At 46.0% G+C, this 16,041-nt stretch overlaps 1 protein-coding gene across 4 annotated transcripts in view; it reads right to left on the bottom strand.

The window, feature by feature from the left end:
• Positions 1-2,761: 2,761 nt before the first annotated feature.
• The window catches only part of MRTFA (myocardin related transcription factor A), a 614,269-nt gene continuing 600,989 nt past the window's right edge, over positions 2,762-16,041 (bottom strand). For all 4 annotated transcript variants that reach the window (XM_069654401.1, XM_069654404.1, XM_069654402.1 and 1 more), the window contains 3 exons: positions 12,859-12,948; positions 12,471-12,531; positions 2,762-6,907 (listed from right to left, as the gene is read on the bottom strand). In XM_069654401.1, coding sequence (XP_069510502.1) covers positions 6,381-6,907; positions 12,471-12,531; positions 12,859-12,948 — 678 coding nt within the window. In that variant the 3' untranslated portion in view covers positions 2,762-6,380. The remainder of the gene's footprint in view (positions 6,908-12,470; positions 12,532-12,858; positions 12,949-16,041) is intronic.

Below are 16,041 nucleotides of genomic sequence, written 5' to 3'. Positions count from 1 at the left end.
AACACAGATCACTTTCAAAACACTATGGTAGCAAAGAAAATGGCGAGAACAAGATAAGTAATAACCAAATAAGAAAACTAATATGTAAGGAAGGAGTTTAAAACACTTTACCCCGCCTTACAGAAGTAAGTCACTACACTTTAAAAGTCCTTCCCTAGCTATAAATGATGGGGCCTAGTGTACTTAGATTCACCAGTCCCAATACAACTCTTTTCAGGAGCCTAGGCGTCTTTAAAGAAGTCTGAACAAAAGCTGGCAAAGCCAACAGGTAGTGGTGTTTCACAGTTGAACAAATGAAAGTTCTTAACAGACCCTCTCCCAATCCAACCACCTTAGGGGAAGCCCTCGGGAGGATGCTTAACCAGAATTCCACCGATCATGGGCAGGCAAGGGAGGGTTAGGGCAAGGACCTTATGACTGTTGAACTACACGGAAGAAGGAGGAGGGATATAGGAACAGGTATGTTTACTCATGCCCTGTATTCCGATTAAATAGCTACCATTTTGGCAGCTCCTGAACTCAATGGGACCCCACGCTGTGTCTTGGTTCCATTGAAGGTTGTCCAGGGATTGTGGGTGCAGAGGTCACTTTTCGCCATCAGGATTTAGGTCTGGCTAATCAGTGGTTCTGCGTTCTGGTGAGATGGTTTCTGGGAGTGGACTGCTGGACAACACTGGCATGATGAAGACATGACCACCACATTGTCGACAACCTCAGAGGGCACCCAGGACATGATGCAGACAGATTAGCAATGGTCACGGTCAAGAAATGGCAGACAATGACCCCTGTGGTGGAAACAAAGAAGCTTTGCGGTTTGCAGAGTCCCAAGGCTGAACTAGGAACGGCAACCGATGCAATGTGGAATCCCACAAGGAAGCAGGTCAGTCTACAGGATAATTCCAGGGCACTTCCAAATACATGCAAGGGTAGGGATTGCGACTAGTTACTCCCACTGGTTCAGGGGTCGAAGCACAGATGAAGGGCTTCTATAGATCAGCATGGGAGGGCTTTGCCGAGACTATTGAAGAGCATGCTGGTTGGCTGCAATGATGAGTTCTAGGTCTTTAGCAGGACGCTCCTCTTTGTAGAGGTCTTGGATCCAACGACAATCTGTTGAATGGCTGCCAGTCCTCCTTTTACAGAGGATTTGAGCTGGAGTCGGTCCCAGGTCCACCAATCTTAAGGCTCTGCACCATGTAGACTGGCTGGGGCTTTCCAGACCTGGACAGCTTCCTGACACCACATTTGCCGAACAACAGACACACTTTGGCATGGATTGAGACCAGATAGTCCCAGCGCCCACATCTGGCCACATACACGCTGCAGCTTGGCCTGGGAACGCCAGAGCTTTCCCCAGGAAATGGGTTACCATACATGGCAAATCTGGCTCTGTAAGGGCAGGAAGAGGGACGCATTACAAGATGGGCAAAATTACAGGCAAACATATAATGGCACAGCTATTTCAGAGTATATGGTAACCAAAAAGGCATTACATGATAACATTCACAATTGCACAAGACAAACAATATCAGCTGCCATCAGCCACTCTTGGACACATCATGCAAGTGACCCAAAAGTTATGAAAAACATAGTATCCCTACTGCACCTCACTGTAAGGTGAATAGTGCAGTATAAAATAAACAGAGAATTTCACAATGAAGAACAAAGTCCTCCTGCAAGGAAGCCATGGGGACTGATCCGTGCCCCCAAAACGGATAAGCTTATCAAGGCAAGCAAAGTAAAAATATGCCAATTGCTTCTGAACTTCAGGACAAGTTCAAAACAGCAAAATGGTGGGGGTGGGGTGTTATTGATGTCTACAGAGAGAAAATGTTCCCTAACGGCAGTTCTCCCTGTATATTCCGGAGATGGATTGCAGCACTGGGCTTAGAGGAGCGTTGTAAACAGGCGAAGGGGGACTGCAGGAGGGCTGGGGCTCAAAGCAATCCCTGAAATTTCCACTCAGTAGTCGAGGCCGTTTTAGACTTCTTTGGCAGCACCGCAAATTGTGAGCTGGTGTTCGACCTTAAGGACACCTCAGCAGGAATGCCAGAGTTAGGCTCCAAAGCCTCCTCAGAGTTAACCTCCGGTTCGGCATGTGGAATCGACAGGATCTGAGTGGCCTCTCCCTGTTGTGCATACAGTTACAACTCAAACACATGGTCTTGGAGATCATGAAAACATAGGTTTACATCCCACCCCTGCTTTTCCATAATGGTCTTGGAGTTCACTGGAGGAAGTCGCAGAAAGACGTCTTCACACTCGAGCTGGTTGCGTAGAAAATGAAGAAATATCATGTTGCACAGGAAGCAGGGAGGCCAAGCATGGCATGCTCAGGATCTAGACACTACACGTGCACAGGCGAATGCAATGGAAAAAACCTTCTCACACAAAACATTGCATTTTGCGGACCTGAGCTGTCGAGCCAGGAGAGGAAAAACAACTAGAAAAAAGATTGTTGGAGGACAAAGAGTGCAGCTCACAAAGAGTGCTCTAGTCTGCAGAGGCAGAGAAAAGAACAGGAGGTTGGTGCTGAGCATGCACAGGGGTACAGACTCTGCACAGGTGTGTCCACATTTTTCAAACTTCATGACTTACAAGAAATGTTTATGTTGCACTTCCGGGGTAAAACATCTCAAACGTACAAAAGAAACTGGCCGGTACATAGGGCTTTGGGCACCTATACAATGCCTTGGCTGGGAAAACAAGCATATCCTAGTCTGACCTCAATTAATACAAACACAAGCAATGCCACCACCAATTAAAAGATTCAACTTTTTATTTGTATTTTTTTCTATTTTCTCATTTCTTACTTATAAAATAAAAGATTCACATAGAATTATAATCCACAATGCATTAACAGTTCCGATTTGAACCCACCCCCACCTACAATAAAAAAAAAAGTCACCTTTGACTCCGCAGTGCCAGTGGGTACCCGCTGGTGGGAAGAGACAGTGCAGGGTCCAGCGGGGCTTCCCACATGCTTTCACAGTCCCTGTTCTGCGCAGTATATTAAGATTGTAAATTCGCTGCTTGTTGCGAGAGGCTTCTATTTACATGGATTTGAGTGTCTCGCCTAGGGATACAGCAATGTGTAAAATAAAAGCGCAGCAGCCTGTAACCAGAAATTCAGCTACTACAATCACTGTCATCTCTTTTGTCCCTCTTACCTACAGCCGGGGGCAAACAGCACCCCCGAGGCCACTTGTTCAGGCTGTATGCTTTGAAACCACCCACTGCTAGGAACTGAGCCACCAAAGCTTGTGGTCCCCCTGGCAATTCAAGAGCACCTGAATGGATCACATTTCTCACTACTGCCCGTTAGGGGTGCCTTGGCATTGCAGGGGTATGCATCACCAGGTTGTAAGTGCTATGGGCAGGGAATAGATGGCTCATTAGGAAGATGTAATGGTTACTGACAAGTTAAAGAATGTGTAATTGGGTCAGGGGGTGCATTGCGAGGCAGCAGGACCAACAAGGAAAGCCAACTCTGCTTTTTGCTCCATACTGGTGAGCAGAGAAAATGTATTTTAGCTTGTTATCCGAATATAGTGATATCCCTCCCGTATCCTCCCAAAAATGGTCTTTGCAAAAGCACCTCTCACTGCCCAGAAAAATGTACTTTTCAATCAAGGCAACAAGAGGATCATGAAGGCAACACTGACAAATTCTAATCCAATAAAACAGGGAATCCGGTGCGACCCGGTCACTGCTCTTTTAGAGATATATTGTTGAAAATGATTAACGTTCACAAGACGATAGCACCTTAGCCTACTTGATAACTATCAAGACGTAATGTGAAAAATCAAGACATTGTTAACCTTGTCATTGGTCAAACCCTCAGAGTGTGGCTGGGAATTGGAACACTTCACTCTGGCTTTTGGCAGGAGATTAAAGGTTGGACGCGTGAACGGGACATTTGTTGTGAATCGGTACTGGAAAGCACAAGAGGGGACTGTGACTATGACCATCCCTTCAAGAGATTTCATTTTCAAAACTATCCTAGAAGTGAAATGGGTAGAAATGTATTATGGACAAAGTCGGACACTCAGCCCGATTTCAGACTATCCCCCTGAGAGTCCTTACCAAGTGTATTACCTCCAATAGAAATACAGGAATTTGGAGTCCTCCCTACTTGTGAACAGACAAATCGCTGCATAGCCCCAAAGGAACAGTGGGGAATACAGTTGTAATCAAATCAATCCTTATTTTCTAGAATATTATTTTCCTTTAAGAGACAGCCAATTAAAAAACTCAATGCTGAGTAGCATAATTCAGCAAGGTGGCGGTATTCCCGATTAGGAGCTACAACTTCATACCACTGAGCCAAATTATGTAGAACATTGCTCCAGTGATGTCAATCCAGATTAGTCCTGATATGACCCAATGTTTGGAGAATGCAGCAATAAGAGAAGATCTATAACAACTATTTTTAAAGTTAAGTCTTTGAGGGCCTGACATGAAGGTTTTTCCTAGGATGCTTAAATTGACAACGCCAAAAGTAGAAGCCACTAAAAGCTTCCGAGGATCTTGTCTTGTGGGTGTGTTTATAAGCTACAATAGGAACGCTACAATAGGAAGACTACAATATCCATTCATCTCAGATGGGTGTGGCGACCACTGACATGCATGCAGGGGGGGTTGAACTAAGACCAATGGGAAGATCTTTGAGTCGATTACTTTGGCCTACCTGAAAGGTACTAGGACTAGGTATGGAAGCAGGTACCTTGAAAGTAGAAAGCATCTTACCAGACTCATCCTTTTAAAGCAGAATAGTGACAAACATCTTGAATCTCTTCATCGGATGCTAAGTCTTTTCTTGCACTGTGAGCGAAATTGTTTTATGACCAGCAGCTAAATCACTACCTTCTACAAATTTGAACTTTGGATATAAAAAGAGGGCAGGACTAAATTGACATGCCTCCACGATTTCAACTATTTCACAGTTCTGATAAATTGAGGCATAACCTTGCTTGCACAGAAGTTACAGGAGAAAAGATTCACTTGGGCTGCCTCTTATCACTGATGACCTTGTAGTTGAGATGCAGAATTGGGAGGAGGGTGTTGCTGGTATTCTTTGGAAACTTTGTGGGTTTCGATCGTAAGGCCATCTTGCTGCAGTTTGTTGCTGCTGCTTCAGCCTTTATTACCACTTTAAAGCTATCTCATTAGATGGATGAGGCTGTGTTCATGTGATGGTTTCCTTTCAGCTTAGCAAGGAGTAGGTACACTCAAAGTGGAGTGTCGCAATCCTGTAATGAAAGGGATTGCCACTATTTCCACATCTGAATAAACAAGTCTTGTGGCAGTGTTTGAGAAGCCAGGCCTAACTGCTTAACAATGGTCTTGTTAAGGCCTATATTGTTGAACACCCTAGATAAGTGAGACCTCCACGCTGTATCAGGGAGTAAATATGTCATGGTTCGCTCCAACACTCTTTGCTGCGAAAACAAGTTTTAGTACTGAGTGGACATATCTGCAGTACTAAGGTAGATTCCTCTGCCCTAAAGAAACGTGCTTCTGTTGTATAGACATATGGGAAACCTGATCAATACAGGAAAGGCAAAGACCGGTAGTGTAAAGGAAAGGTAAGCTGGAGGTATCAGTAATCATATGGAGACCTTTGGTGGCAAGGGGTGGGGAGACCCAGCTATTAAAATGATTTTCCTTAGCAGGGAAGAATCAAGCTCCTTGTAACCTGCCACACTTGCTGGTGAGAATTGGTGTGGGAACACAGTGTCCTGCGAACCTCCGCTTTTCAAACCGTTGCACTTGGCTCCGGGTCAAGAACATGAGCACTGGTAACATCTTTCCCAGTACCTTGATACTTACAGGAGGACAGAGATGATACTGAAGACCTTTTCAACATCTCCTTGAACACCAAAACAGCAATGAAACGGTCTTACCCCCATGATCCCCAAGAACAGAACTGACAACATTTGGTATCATTGTCAACATTGTGGTTAGCACCACCACCTAGGTGTTGCCCATTCCTACTGTAGCCTGGAATGGCCACTCTATTCCAGACTGTACAGGTGGACCTCGCTTGGGGCATATGTCAGGCTTATGAAAAGCAAACCAGGCTGACAAGATTGGAGGAAACCTGCCTTTTTGTGGAAGGGGGATCCCATTGTCCAGAGTAAAAGGAGTTTTAAAAGCCACCACTCCCTCCCACCACAACAGAGGAGACCAACCCCTTTAACGGAGACAAGGAAAAATGCCACCTCGTTTCCTGTGGCTCTGCAGGTACCAGGGGGATTTGTTGCATTATCCTTTTGTTTGGGTCAACATGACCATTCCTCATGGGCTACTCTCCTTTCTGTCTCTCAATCACCAGGCACAAGTCTGTTCTGATCGAAGGTGATATGAGATAAGAGGGTCTACAAGCAAGCATCCCAATGCAGCTGCAGGTCATGGCCGTCCAAGAAGTCTGTGGAAAAGACACTGGGTGTGGCAGTGCTGAGTGGTGCCAGGCTCATAGCTGGCACGCCAGACAGCTCCAACCAGTCCATGCTGTCTAGGTTTGTATCAGCCAGGTCCAGCCCCAGACCTCCAGATCCGTCATGGTTAAAGTGCAAGTCTGATGTGTCCATGGGAGAGGGTGGATGGTCCAGGATGGCTGCACTACTGAGCATCTCGCTGTGCAGATCATCAATGAGAGAGAGAGGGGCTGTGCCGTCATGGTCCCCAGTAAGCAGCGGCACGCCCGTTGTGCTCTCCAAGAAGTCCTCCAGGCGGCCAGGGGCCGAGGTAGGGGTAGTCTCTCCAATTGGGCTTGGGGGCCGAGACTCCCCACTGTGATGGTTGGATGGCCCAGAGTCTGTTCGGCATGCTGTTGTGTCGGGGGGAGAAAGTGGTAGGTCCTTACATGGCGGTGGTGACAGCTGCTTGAAGTCAGCAGGAATCTCTGCGGATAAGAAAAAGAGGAGGCGTCAGCAGCTGCATACAGCCAAGCACAAGGTAGATTGGTCCAGGTGAACTGTTGCATAGGGTAGAGATAGCATTAGCATGTTCTTTCTTATGACCGATCACAGCCGACTCTGAAACCAGCTCAGAGTGATATATTCAGATAAATACTTGTAATTTAGGACATGAGGTAGAGGGGCACCTCTCACTGTATTTGAGAACGGTTTGCAGACAATATCAATATTTAAAGCTAGAATCACCAATATGCAAGAGACTCTTGGAGTTCAGAAAGATTTAGACCCTATGCAAGACAACCTAAACAATGTCAAAACGGGTTTGCAGGGCCCTGCATGTCACCTGTCTGTCTGCAGCCTCTTAACTATAGCTTTAAAGCAACCGTACAATGGGGATTGGTGAGAAGATCACAGAATACAGTAATTTGATAAAGCCGAATGTGGTGTATTTGTAGAACCCAGGGAAGAATTGTATTGAATATGCAAGTACATTTGGGTGCCCTGATAGATCTCAGAGCAAACCACCATAAAATGCACATGTAAGGTAAATACCATAAAGCCAGATATATTTTCGATTGGGAACCAAACTAACTGTAATCATGAAACATAGCCTATTTCATGACTATTATGCTTAAATGCAAGTCAGGATAGATGCATATGCTATTTTATATAGCGCTTGCGCCCACATTCCTGTCAGACATTTTTGCTATCGAAGCATTTTTGCAGAATAACTTAAATAACCAAAGATATGTTGCTAGAGTTGAAGCCTGTGACACGTAGGATACACAGAGAGCTCAGCAACCAGTGAATTGACCCACTGAGTGATTCTATTGGAAATGCAACCTGCGAATTGCATGTCACACAAAGATCTCTGTATTTAGCATATTAACTCTGCGGAGCTTTCCAACTAGAAAATACATTGGTGACCTTCAGGCAGTATATGGGATCCATTATTCACCGTAATCATATTTCTGGTGCTTGTATTTGCATAGATTCACATTCTATGCATAGGCCGACGTCTAGTGGTAGCCGCAGAGCATTCAATTTTTTGTTTTCGATACTTGAAAAAGGATGTTGACAGGGCGTGCCAGTAATACTATCCCTAGTGTGACGTCCACTGTACCCATGGTCCTTCACACATCAAGGTCCCTCAGATTGTTTTGTTTCGGACATGAGGTAGCATGAAGTGTAGCGCGAGTACAGATGTAATAAAACAGATAAGAGTAGATAAAGCCAGAAGACATCCATGTACTTTCTACTCCACAGGGGAGGAAGGTTGGGCGCATGTGAATATAAGCATATACAAGCATCGGAAATACGATTACGGTGAATAATGTATCACTTCTGAGCAGTGTCTGGAGAAGGTGGTGGGTTGTGAGAAGGTACAGTGGCAAATAGATGTTTTAGCACCGCTTGTCCCACCTGTGAATCTGCTTTAGAATGTGTGTCAATGCAGTAGTGCTGAGTAAAAGTATGTATGGAGCTCCATGTAGCTGCTTTGTAAATTGCGTTCAGCGGGACGTTAGCAATACATGCTAAAGTAGCTTGTGTACATCTGGTAGAGTGAGCTCTTGGTGTGAAAGGCAGAGTCTTGTTTGATGCAGAGTTGTATGCATTTCACTATCCATCAGGAGATGGCGCTTTTTGACACGTGATCACCTTTTGCCAGGAGCAAGGGCGACAAACAGGTGGTCTGTTTTCCGTAGCGGTTTTGTTTTGTTTACATAGTAAAGAACCGCCCTCCTTACAGCTAGTGTATGGACATTTTAATCAGCTGAGCTTGAAGGGTTTTCAAAGGAAGCGGGTAGCTCAATGGACTGGTTGACATGGAACTAAGGTGGAAACATAGGGTGTGTTCTTAGTACCAACTTGTCTTTATGGATAACAAAGAAAGGGACTTGCACTGACAAAGCTTGTAGTTCACTGACACTTCTTATGCAGGTGATAGCCAACAGAAAAGCTGTTTAATATGTAAAGTGTTTAAGGCTCGATTTGTGCATAGGCTCAAAGGGGAGTCCTATGAGTTTTGCGAGTAACACATTTAGGTCCGACCCTGGAGGTGGGTTTGAAATGGGGGGGGGTAAAGTCTCTTTACTCCTTCCATAAATGCCTGAATGACCGGGACTTTCCACTAGGACACCTTGCTCTGAGAAGTGGTGTACACAAATACACAAATAGAGCCTCTAGGTGAACCTTGATGGAGTTAAATACTAGCCCTGTGTCTAGTAAGTGGAGCATGTAATGAAGAATGTGTGATGGGGTACATTAGATTGGGTTTACATTTTTTGACTGGCACCATATTACAAATCCTTTCCATTTGTTAAAATAACAGTGTCTGGTGTTTGGTTTCTGTGCCTCTTTGAGGATTTACATACACCTTTGAGGTGGTTTTAGATGGCCAAACTCTATGACTTCAGGAACTCAGCTGCCAAGTTCATAGACTGAGGGTGTGGGTGGAATGTTGCCCCCCCCCATGCTGTGTGGGCATGTTTTAGGGGCACAGGCGTTTGATTGGATCGCACATCACCAGTTTGCGTAGATGCAGAAACCAAGGTTGTCTCGCCCCACATCGGGGCAACTAGGATTAGTGTCACTTGTTCCTGGTGCATTTTGTTCACCACCCTGCTCATTAGCGGTGTTGGGGGAAAAGTGTAGGCAAATTTCTCTGACCAGTTCATCCACAGGGCGTTCCCCTTGGATCCGTGTTGGGGAAACCAGGATGCGAAGTCTGGGCATTGTGTTTTTTGGCTTATGGCAAACAAGTCTAAAGGGGGCTAGCCCCAGAGGGAGAAGATATGGTCTAAGATGTTTCTGTCGAGCTGCCAGTCGTGCTCTTCAGGAAGAGGATCTATGCTTAATGAGTCTGCCAGGTAATTGAGTTCCCTTGGACCATTTTGCAATGTTACGAACATGTCCCACTTTGGTGCCCACCAAATTTGTCGTGCTAGCCTGACAGACTTGGAGAGTGTGTGCCCCCCTGCTTGTTCATGTAAAACATGGCAGTGGTGCTGTCCCTGGGGACATATACTGTCTGACATGACTGCACTTGGAACGTTTGCAGGGCCTTGAGCACTACTAGCAGTTGCAAAAGGTTTATGTGATTTTGGGCTGTGATCCGTGTCAACAGGCCATGTGTTAGGGAGAATCTTTATTTCTGTGCTAAAATCCTCTCACCTTAGAGACCCCCAGATCTTTTGCTGGACTTTTTAATTTTAACCCTGGAGTGAGTGAGACCCGTTTCTCACTCTCTCTTGTATTGGTTTGGATTATATGTTTCCTCTGTTTTTGGAGTCTGACAAACTCCATAGGCATCTACTTTGTGTACGTTGACGCACAACTCTTTCAGTGCAGTGTCGCTGAGAAATCCTTTAGATTTCTCATGTTTAAATACCTTTGAACTACTGTTCCCAAGAATAGTAAAGTGAAATTGACTTTACTTACCTTTTCTCTTTGTGGGTCCAGCACACCATTTTATGTGGAGTGTTGGGGGGGGTGACTTAGTAGCCCCTTATCCTACATTCTCATGTAACATTTTTAATGTTACCCTGACTACTTTAAATGGTTGGTGGCAGTGGTTTAATGTTCCTACCACTGTGCTTTTCTACCGCAGGCTGAATCCTCAGCTGCAGTATAGCATACATGGTTGACCATTTTGTCAAAATGGTCCGGTTTTCTTTTTTTCACCATTTTCTATTTGTGAGGTCTTTCTTGGGATTTACTATGTGCGTCGAGGCCGGGTTGAGCCCTTTGTTCATTTTACTTTTGGCGGGCTCCAGCCTGTGGCTCGAGTGCGTCTGGAAAGGCAGGATGTGAGGGAGGTTCTCGAAACTCCCCTGTCCTTTGGCTCTAGGACAAAGCATACCAGTTTTGGTTCCAGCCAGCTGGCTGCATGCCTTGGTTGCATGGAATTTTCATTAACCCTATTTTATAAGGTTTTTTAGTTGGGGCACTGTCTTGGGGAGCTGCGCTGTTTACCGTCTGTCCCTTGTTTTATTCATAGACCACTGACCCCACTAGCAGGTGGTCTCCCTTGTCACTCACAGGGTCAATTGGGTATTGGTTATTGTGGAAGGACAATCACATATATATCTTCTTGTGTGTCCCCCACAGCCGACACCTGTCCCTGCCTTCCTTTTTTTCAACCACGTTGTCCTGGTGAGGCTGGTCCAGAGAAATCCATCTAGAACCCTCTTTTTGTAGCCAAAACACAAGTCGGCGATGACAGAGGACACATGAATATTGCAATTGAATACATTGATTATTAGGATTGAGGACTTACTTGAATATAGTTCTAATCAATTCACAAACTTTGAAAATCTTTGTTGTGTTCTATTTCTTTCAATTTTTCTTCAAATGGTGTTCATTTTGTTGTGTTTTCCCTAGTATGTTTTAAAGTATGATACGTGTGTGGTATATATGAGATGAGGTTTGCGGAGGAGAAAGATGAGAGGGTTTGGGAGCAACAATTGTGCTCCAAGTTAAGAACAGATTGGTTGTTTTATATAAAAATGTGGTGATTATCTGTTTAGTTAGGATGTTTTTGTATTAAAGTTTGTACCTTAGAATAACACTTTAATCTATCATTAAACCACATGGTACATTTTTGGTCTGAATACAATTGTTGGTTCTGTATATACGATTTCCCTTGGGTTTTCCTTGTGCCCTACCTAGATAGAAGCCTTAGCGCTACCTCTTGTTTTGTTCAAACTCCTCATGTAAGCTGTGGAGGCTATTACCTTCTGCTCCCCTTTCTTCATTCCAGATCTTCCCTAAAGCAGAGCAGGATCACTTGCACATCTACGATCCCCTGCATGCAGCCCTTGCTTCCCCCCAGTGTGCCCCATCAACCACTAGCCCCTTGGTTACTGAATTCAGTCCTCCTCACACATCAATCCCCAAACATGTAGCCGTCAATTCCTGGAGCATCCTTATCACATTGCCATTCCCTTACCTGCAGCACTGACCTCTTCGGGTTCGAGAGGACTCACCAGGAGTCCCCCCTCATCTCCATCTGCAGCTGCAACTCCTCTCTGGGATTTCTTGCCTATGGTCCAAAGTGATTATGCCTGCTTCCGTATCTGCAGCTTATTCTTCCCTACGGATAGATCCTTATCCAAGCATTACCTATGCTCCAATGCCGTATAGTATCTCAATACCACTCCACAACATACAATCCTCGCCTAGAAATATCGCCTACCACAACTCGTGGCGATCATTCTCTCTGCTCCCCTAACTGCTGATTTCACCTCCATGGATATACAGCAGACCCACTCAACTCCACTACCTTATCTGCAGCCCCATATCCCCCCTGAACTCCTGATGTTCCCTTCACCTATGCTACTCTACCTGAAGCCTTATCGCCAGAAGTGTACCCTCGATAGGAACCCCTCGCCCCCATTGGTGTACTGTCCGAGGTCCAACCACTGGTCTATCCGTAGCTGCAATCGTCACTGTTCTATCACAAGCTTTCACAATGTCTGGTGACCCTATCACAGAACAATCATGCATCATCTCCCTTCCTGAATCACCCCCTCCCAACTACCCTCTCACCTCCGCTCCGGATCAAGATGTCAAACAGGTCATCCATCTGCTGGCTCGAGGTTCGGCTCTCCTGGAAGTAGAATGGGGCGGGTTACTATAATTCTGTCCGTCTGTGAGGGGTGTGGAGCACATGGGGCGCTGGCCAGCAACCCCATTCCCATGACCCAGCCAGAGTCTAACCAGACCGGAAAAGAAGACATGCATCCTTCCCCCACATAACAGCATGTGCCATCATTCTAGATACTGTATTGAATACTGAAAACTCTTAATGCAAAGAAACTGGGCAACAGCTTCACAAAGGTGCAATGAGATCAGTTGAACGGGTCTGCAAGGCAAACAATGGACGTGCACATAGCTGTAAAAACAAAGAGAAACCTCAAACTGAAAGTTAACTTACATTGTTGACGGAGTTGATCAGCTGGAGAATAGATGTAGTTGGAAGACTGTTCAGATTTTGGGTATCCCATAGGGCAGAGAAAAAGGGGGTCTGAAAGAAAAGCAGAGATAGTCTAGATACTGTGAATGAAGGGAAAGCAAATAGGAATACAGATTTGCTCATGAAGGAGATTTAAGATGCAAACTAATCAAAATGAAAGAGGAGTCACAGCATACTGCTACATACTGTCCTTCTCCTTCCAGTCTCAAGGAATGTCCTGTAGTGTCAAGACATGATTTAAACATTCCTTGTGGAGCAGAAATCAAAGCTGGCAAAATAGTTCTGCAAGGTAAATGCATGCTTCAGTGATCCCTTTGTAAGGTCAGGGACAATTCAACACTTCATTTTTTTTAGGTTGACGACAACCATTGCATCAGGTAAAAAAAAAGCTGGTTATGGCACCTTTTCAGAGGACCAATCTGGCATGACACCTCTCCTACCACTATGCTCACTCTCCACTTTACACCAACAAACAATAGAGCACAGCTATACCCCTCGCTCAATTTCGGCCTAGCTGCACACATACAAACAGTTCTCCATGAACACCTCAACAACCTGTTAGAACGCACCTATACCCCACAAAACAAATGGGCCTCGCTGCACACAAACTTCCAACACAGGTCTAATGCTGGCAGAATGCAGTCTTGGAGACCAACCACCTGACTGCACACATTCCACTAATCTCTCACTACCACCGCACCTGGTGTTCGGATGCAGCCACCATCACGCAAATATCACTGCACACACATTATATTGAGTGCACCCAAGCACTGTATTCTACCCTACTCTCTTGACTGACCTGGGCTACGGTCCCTAAGGGCGTTCAACCAACAAGTGCTTTGAGATCATACCAATGATATATAGGGCGCTATAGAAATGCCAAAAACAATATATAATGACACTATATCAAAATTCAGCATTACTATTATAAGATAATTTACCAAAATCCAATTACTCAGTTTTCTTGCTTTTTAAAAGGCAAATTTCTTTTTTTTTAAATTCATGTTTGTTGGCAATGTATCATTTGAGTCATATATCAATATTTGAAAATCTCTGATGCTGCTATGATTCCTCATCTAATAATTGCAGAACACAGTGGTTCCTGGTTAATAAGTTTGTTTTATCCTTTCGTGGCATTCTACTGATCCGACCTGAGTTTCTGAATATCTAGTTTGTCCAGAAATTACTGGCATGTACCCAGGACTGTTTTAAAAACATAGCTAATTTTGTAAAAAATCGCAACAATATATAAAAATGGCATAAGGAACAAGTTACTTACCTGTAACCGTTGTTCTCCAGCATGAGTCTGGCATGGATTCACATGCTCAAGAATATTCCCCGTCGTCAGGCTCGGAATCCTTGGTAAAAGAAAAAAATCAGTTTCAGTTTGGTTTCTGAACTGTCTTTCTCCTAATAACCAATCACTGGTCTCTAGTTAATACTGCCCCCAGCCAATGACTGCCCTCTACCTAAGCCCCTCCTCAGGCATCCATCTTCAGATTTGGTAGCACGTAAAGTGACAGTAGGACCAAGAGAAGAGCCGCAGAGGGGTAGGTGGGAGGGTTTGAATGTGAATCCATGCCAGACCCATGCTGGCGAACAACAGTTACAGGTAAGTAACTTGTTCCTTCTCCAGCATGGGGTCTGGCATGGATTCACATGCTCATGAATACAAGAATACATAGCAGTACACACATGCACAACCACGGGAGGTGGCAAGGCTCAACATTAAGCATTTCAACAACTCAACATTAAGCATCTCTTACCTCCTCACCAGGCTCACCTTCAAGCGAACAGGTTGCACAGCACTGCTTGGCCGACTCTGGACTCCTCCCTGGAATCCCAGTCGACGTAGTAGAATCTTGTGAAGGTGTGTGTCGATCTCCACGTAGCAGCCCTGCAGATGTCCAGCAGGGGCACACCAGACAGGAACCCCGTAGTTGCAGCGATCCCTCTGGTCGAATAGGCCCTCGGACGGCCAGGCAACGGTCGGTTTGCCAACCGGTGACAGTGTGTGATGCAGCCGGAGAGCCACCTGGAAATGGAGGTCTTGGAGAGGGCCTTCCCCTGATTCACAGGGCCAAAGTTCACAAACAGCTGTGACGTCTTCCGAAAACTCTTCGTGCTGTTCACGTAGAACTTCAGTGCTCTAGCCACATCCAGCGAGTGCAACGTCCTCTCGGCCGGCGACAAAGGTGACGGGAAGAAAACAGGTAACACCATGGGCTCGTTGAGATGAAAGTCCAACGGCACCTTGGGCATGAAGGTGGAGACCATCCTCAGCACGACCCTCGCATGGAAAGTCAAGTACGGAGGCTTACAGGAGAGGGCCTGGATCTCTCCTACTGGTCGTACAGAGCTGATGGCCACCAGGAACGCTGGCTTCCACGACAGGAATTTCAGAGGTGCTGAATGCAGGGGCTCGAACGGGGGACCCATGAGCCTGGTCAGCACCATATTGGCTCCCACGCCGGGGTCGGAGCCTTCACCGGCGGGAACAAGCGGAAAAGTCCTTTCATGAACTCCTTAACCAGGAGATGCGACCACAGCGACGATCGCCCCGGAGTTCTGGTGTCACGGGAGATAGCCAGCAGATGGATCTTGATAGATGCGTGCACCAGCCCGCTTTGGCCAGCGGCAGCACTTGAGGGGCCGTAATCCATAGAGGGTTTATCTTCTGTGCAAGGCACCAGACGGTGAACCTCTTCCATTTATGTCCGTAGCACTTAAGAGTCGAAGAAGCCCTGGCCTTGGCATGCAGCTCCCTGCAGTCCGCCGGGATCTCGTATCCAACTAACTCTAGTGCTGCAGGAATCAGGCCTGCAGGTTCAGCGCCGACGGATCGTGGTGCAGGATCGTGCCTCCTTCCCTGGTGGGAAGATCTGCGTCCGCCGGAAGCTTGACTGGAGGGAACGCTGACTAGTCCAGAAGGTCCGGGTACCATATCTGCCCCGGCCACGCCAGTGCGACGAGGATCATCCTGCATCGGGACCGTCTGAGTTGACTGATGAGTCACAGAAGCAACGGTGGGAACGCATAGAGAAACAGGCCTTCCCAGGGGAATGAGAATGCATCCCCCATGCTCCCCGGCTGGGGAAACCTGCTGGCGAACCTTCGGCACTTGGTGTTCATCGCCGTCGCAAA

This window comes from Ambystoma mexicanum, chromosome 3q, assembly GCF_040938575.1.
Source record: "Ambystoma mexicanum isolate Mex_15411 chromosome 3q, UKY_AmexF1_1, whole genome shotgun sequence".
In the NCBI taxonomy this organism is placed as follows: Eukaryota; Metazoa; Chordata; class Amphibia; order Caudata; family Ambystomatidae; genus Ambystoma; species Ambystoma mexicanum.
This window is presented reverse-complemented; position numbering and strand designations above follow the sequence as displayed.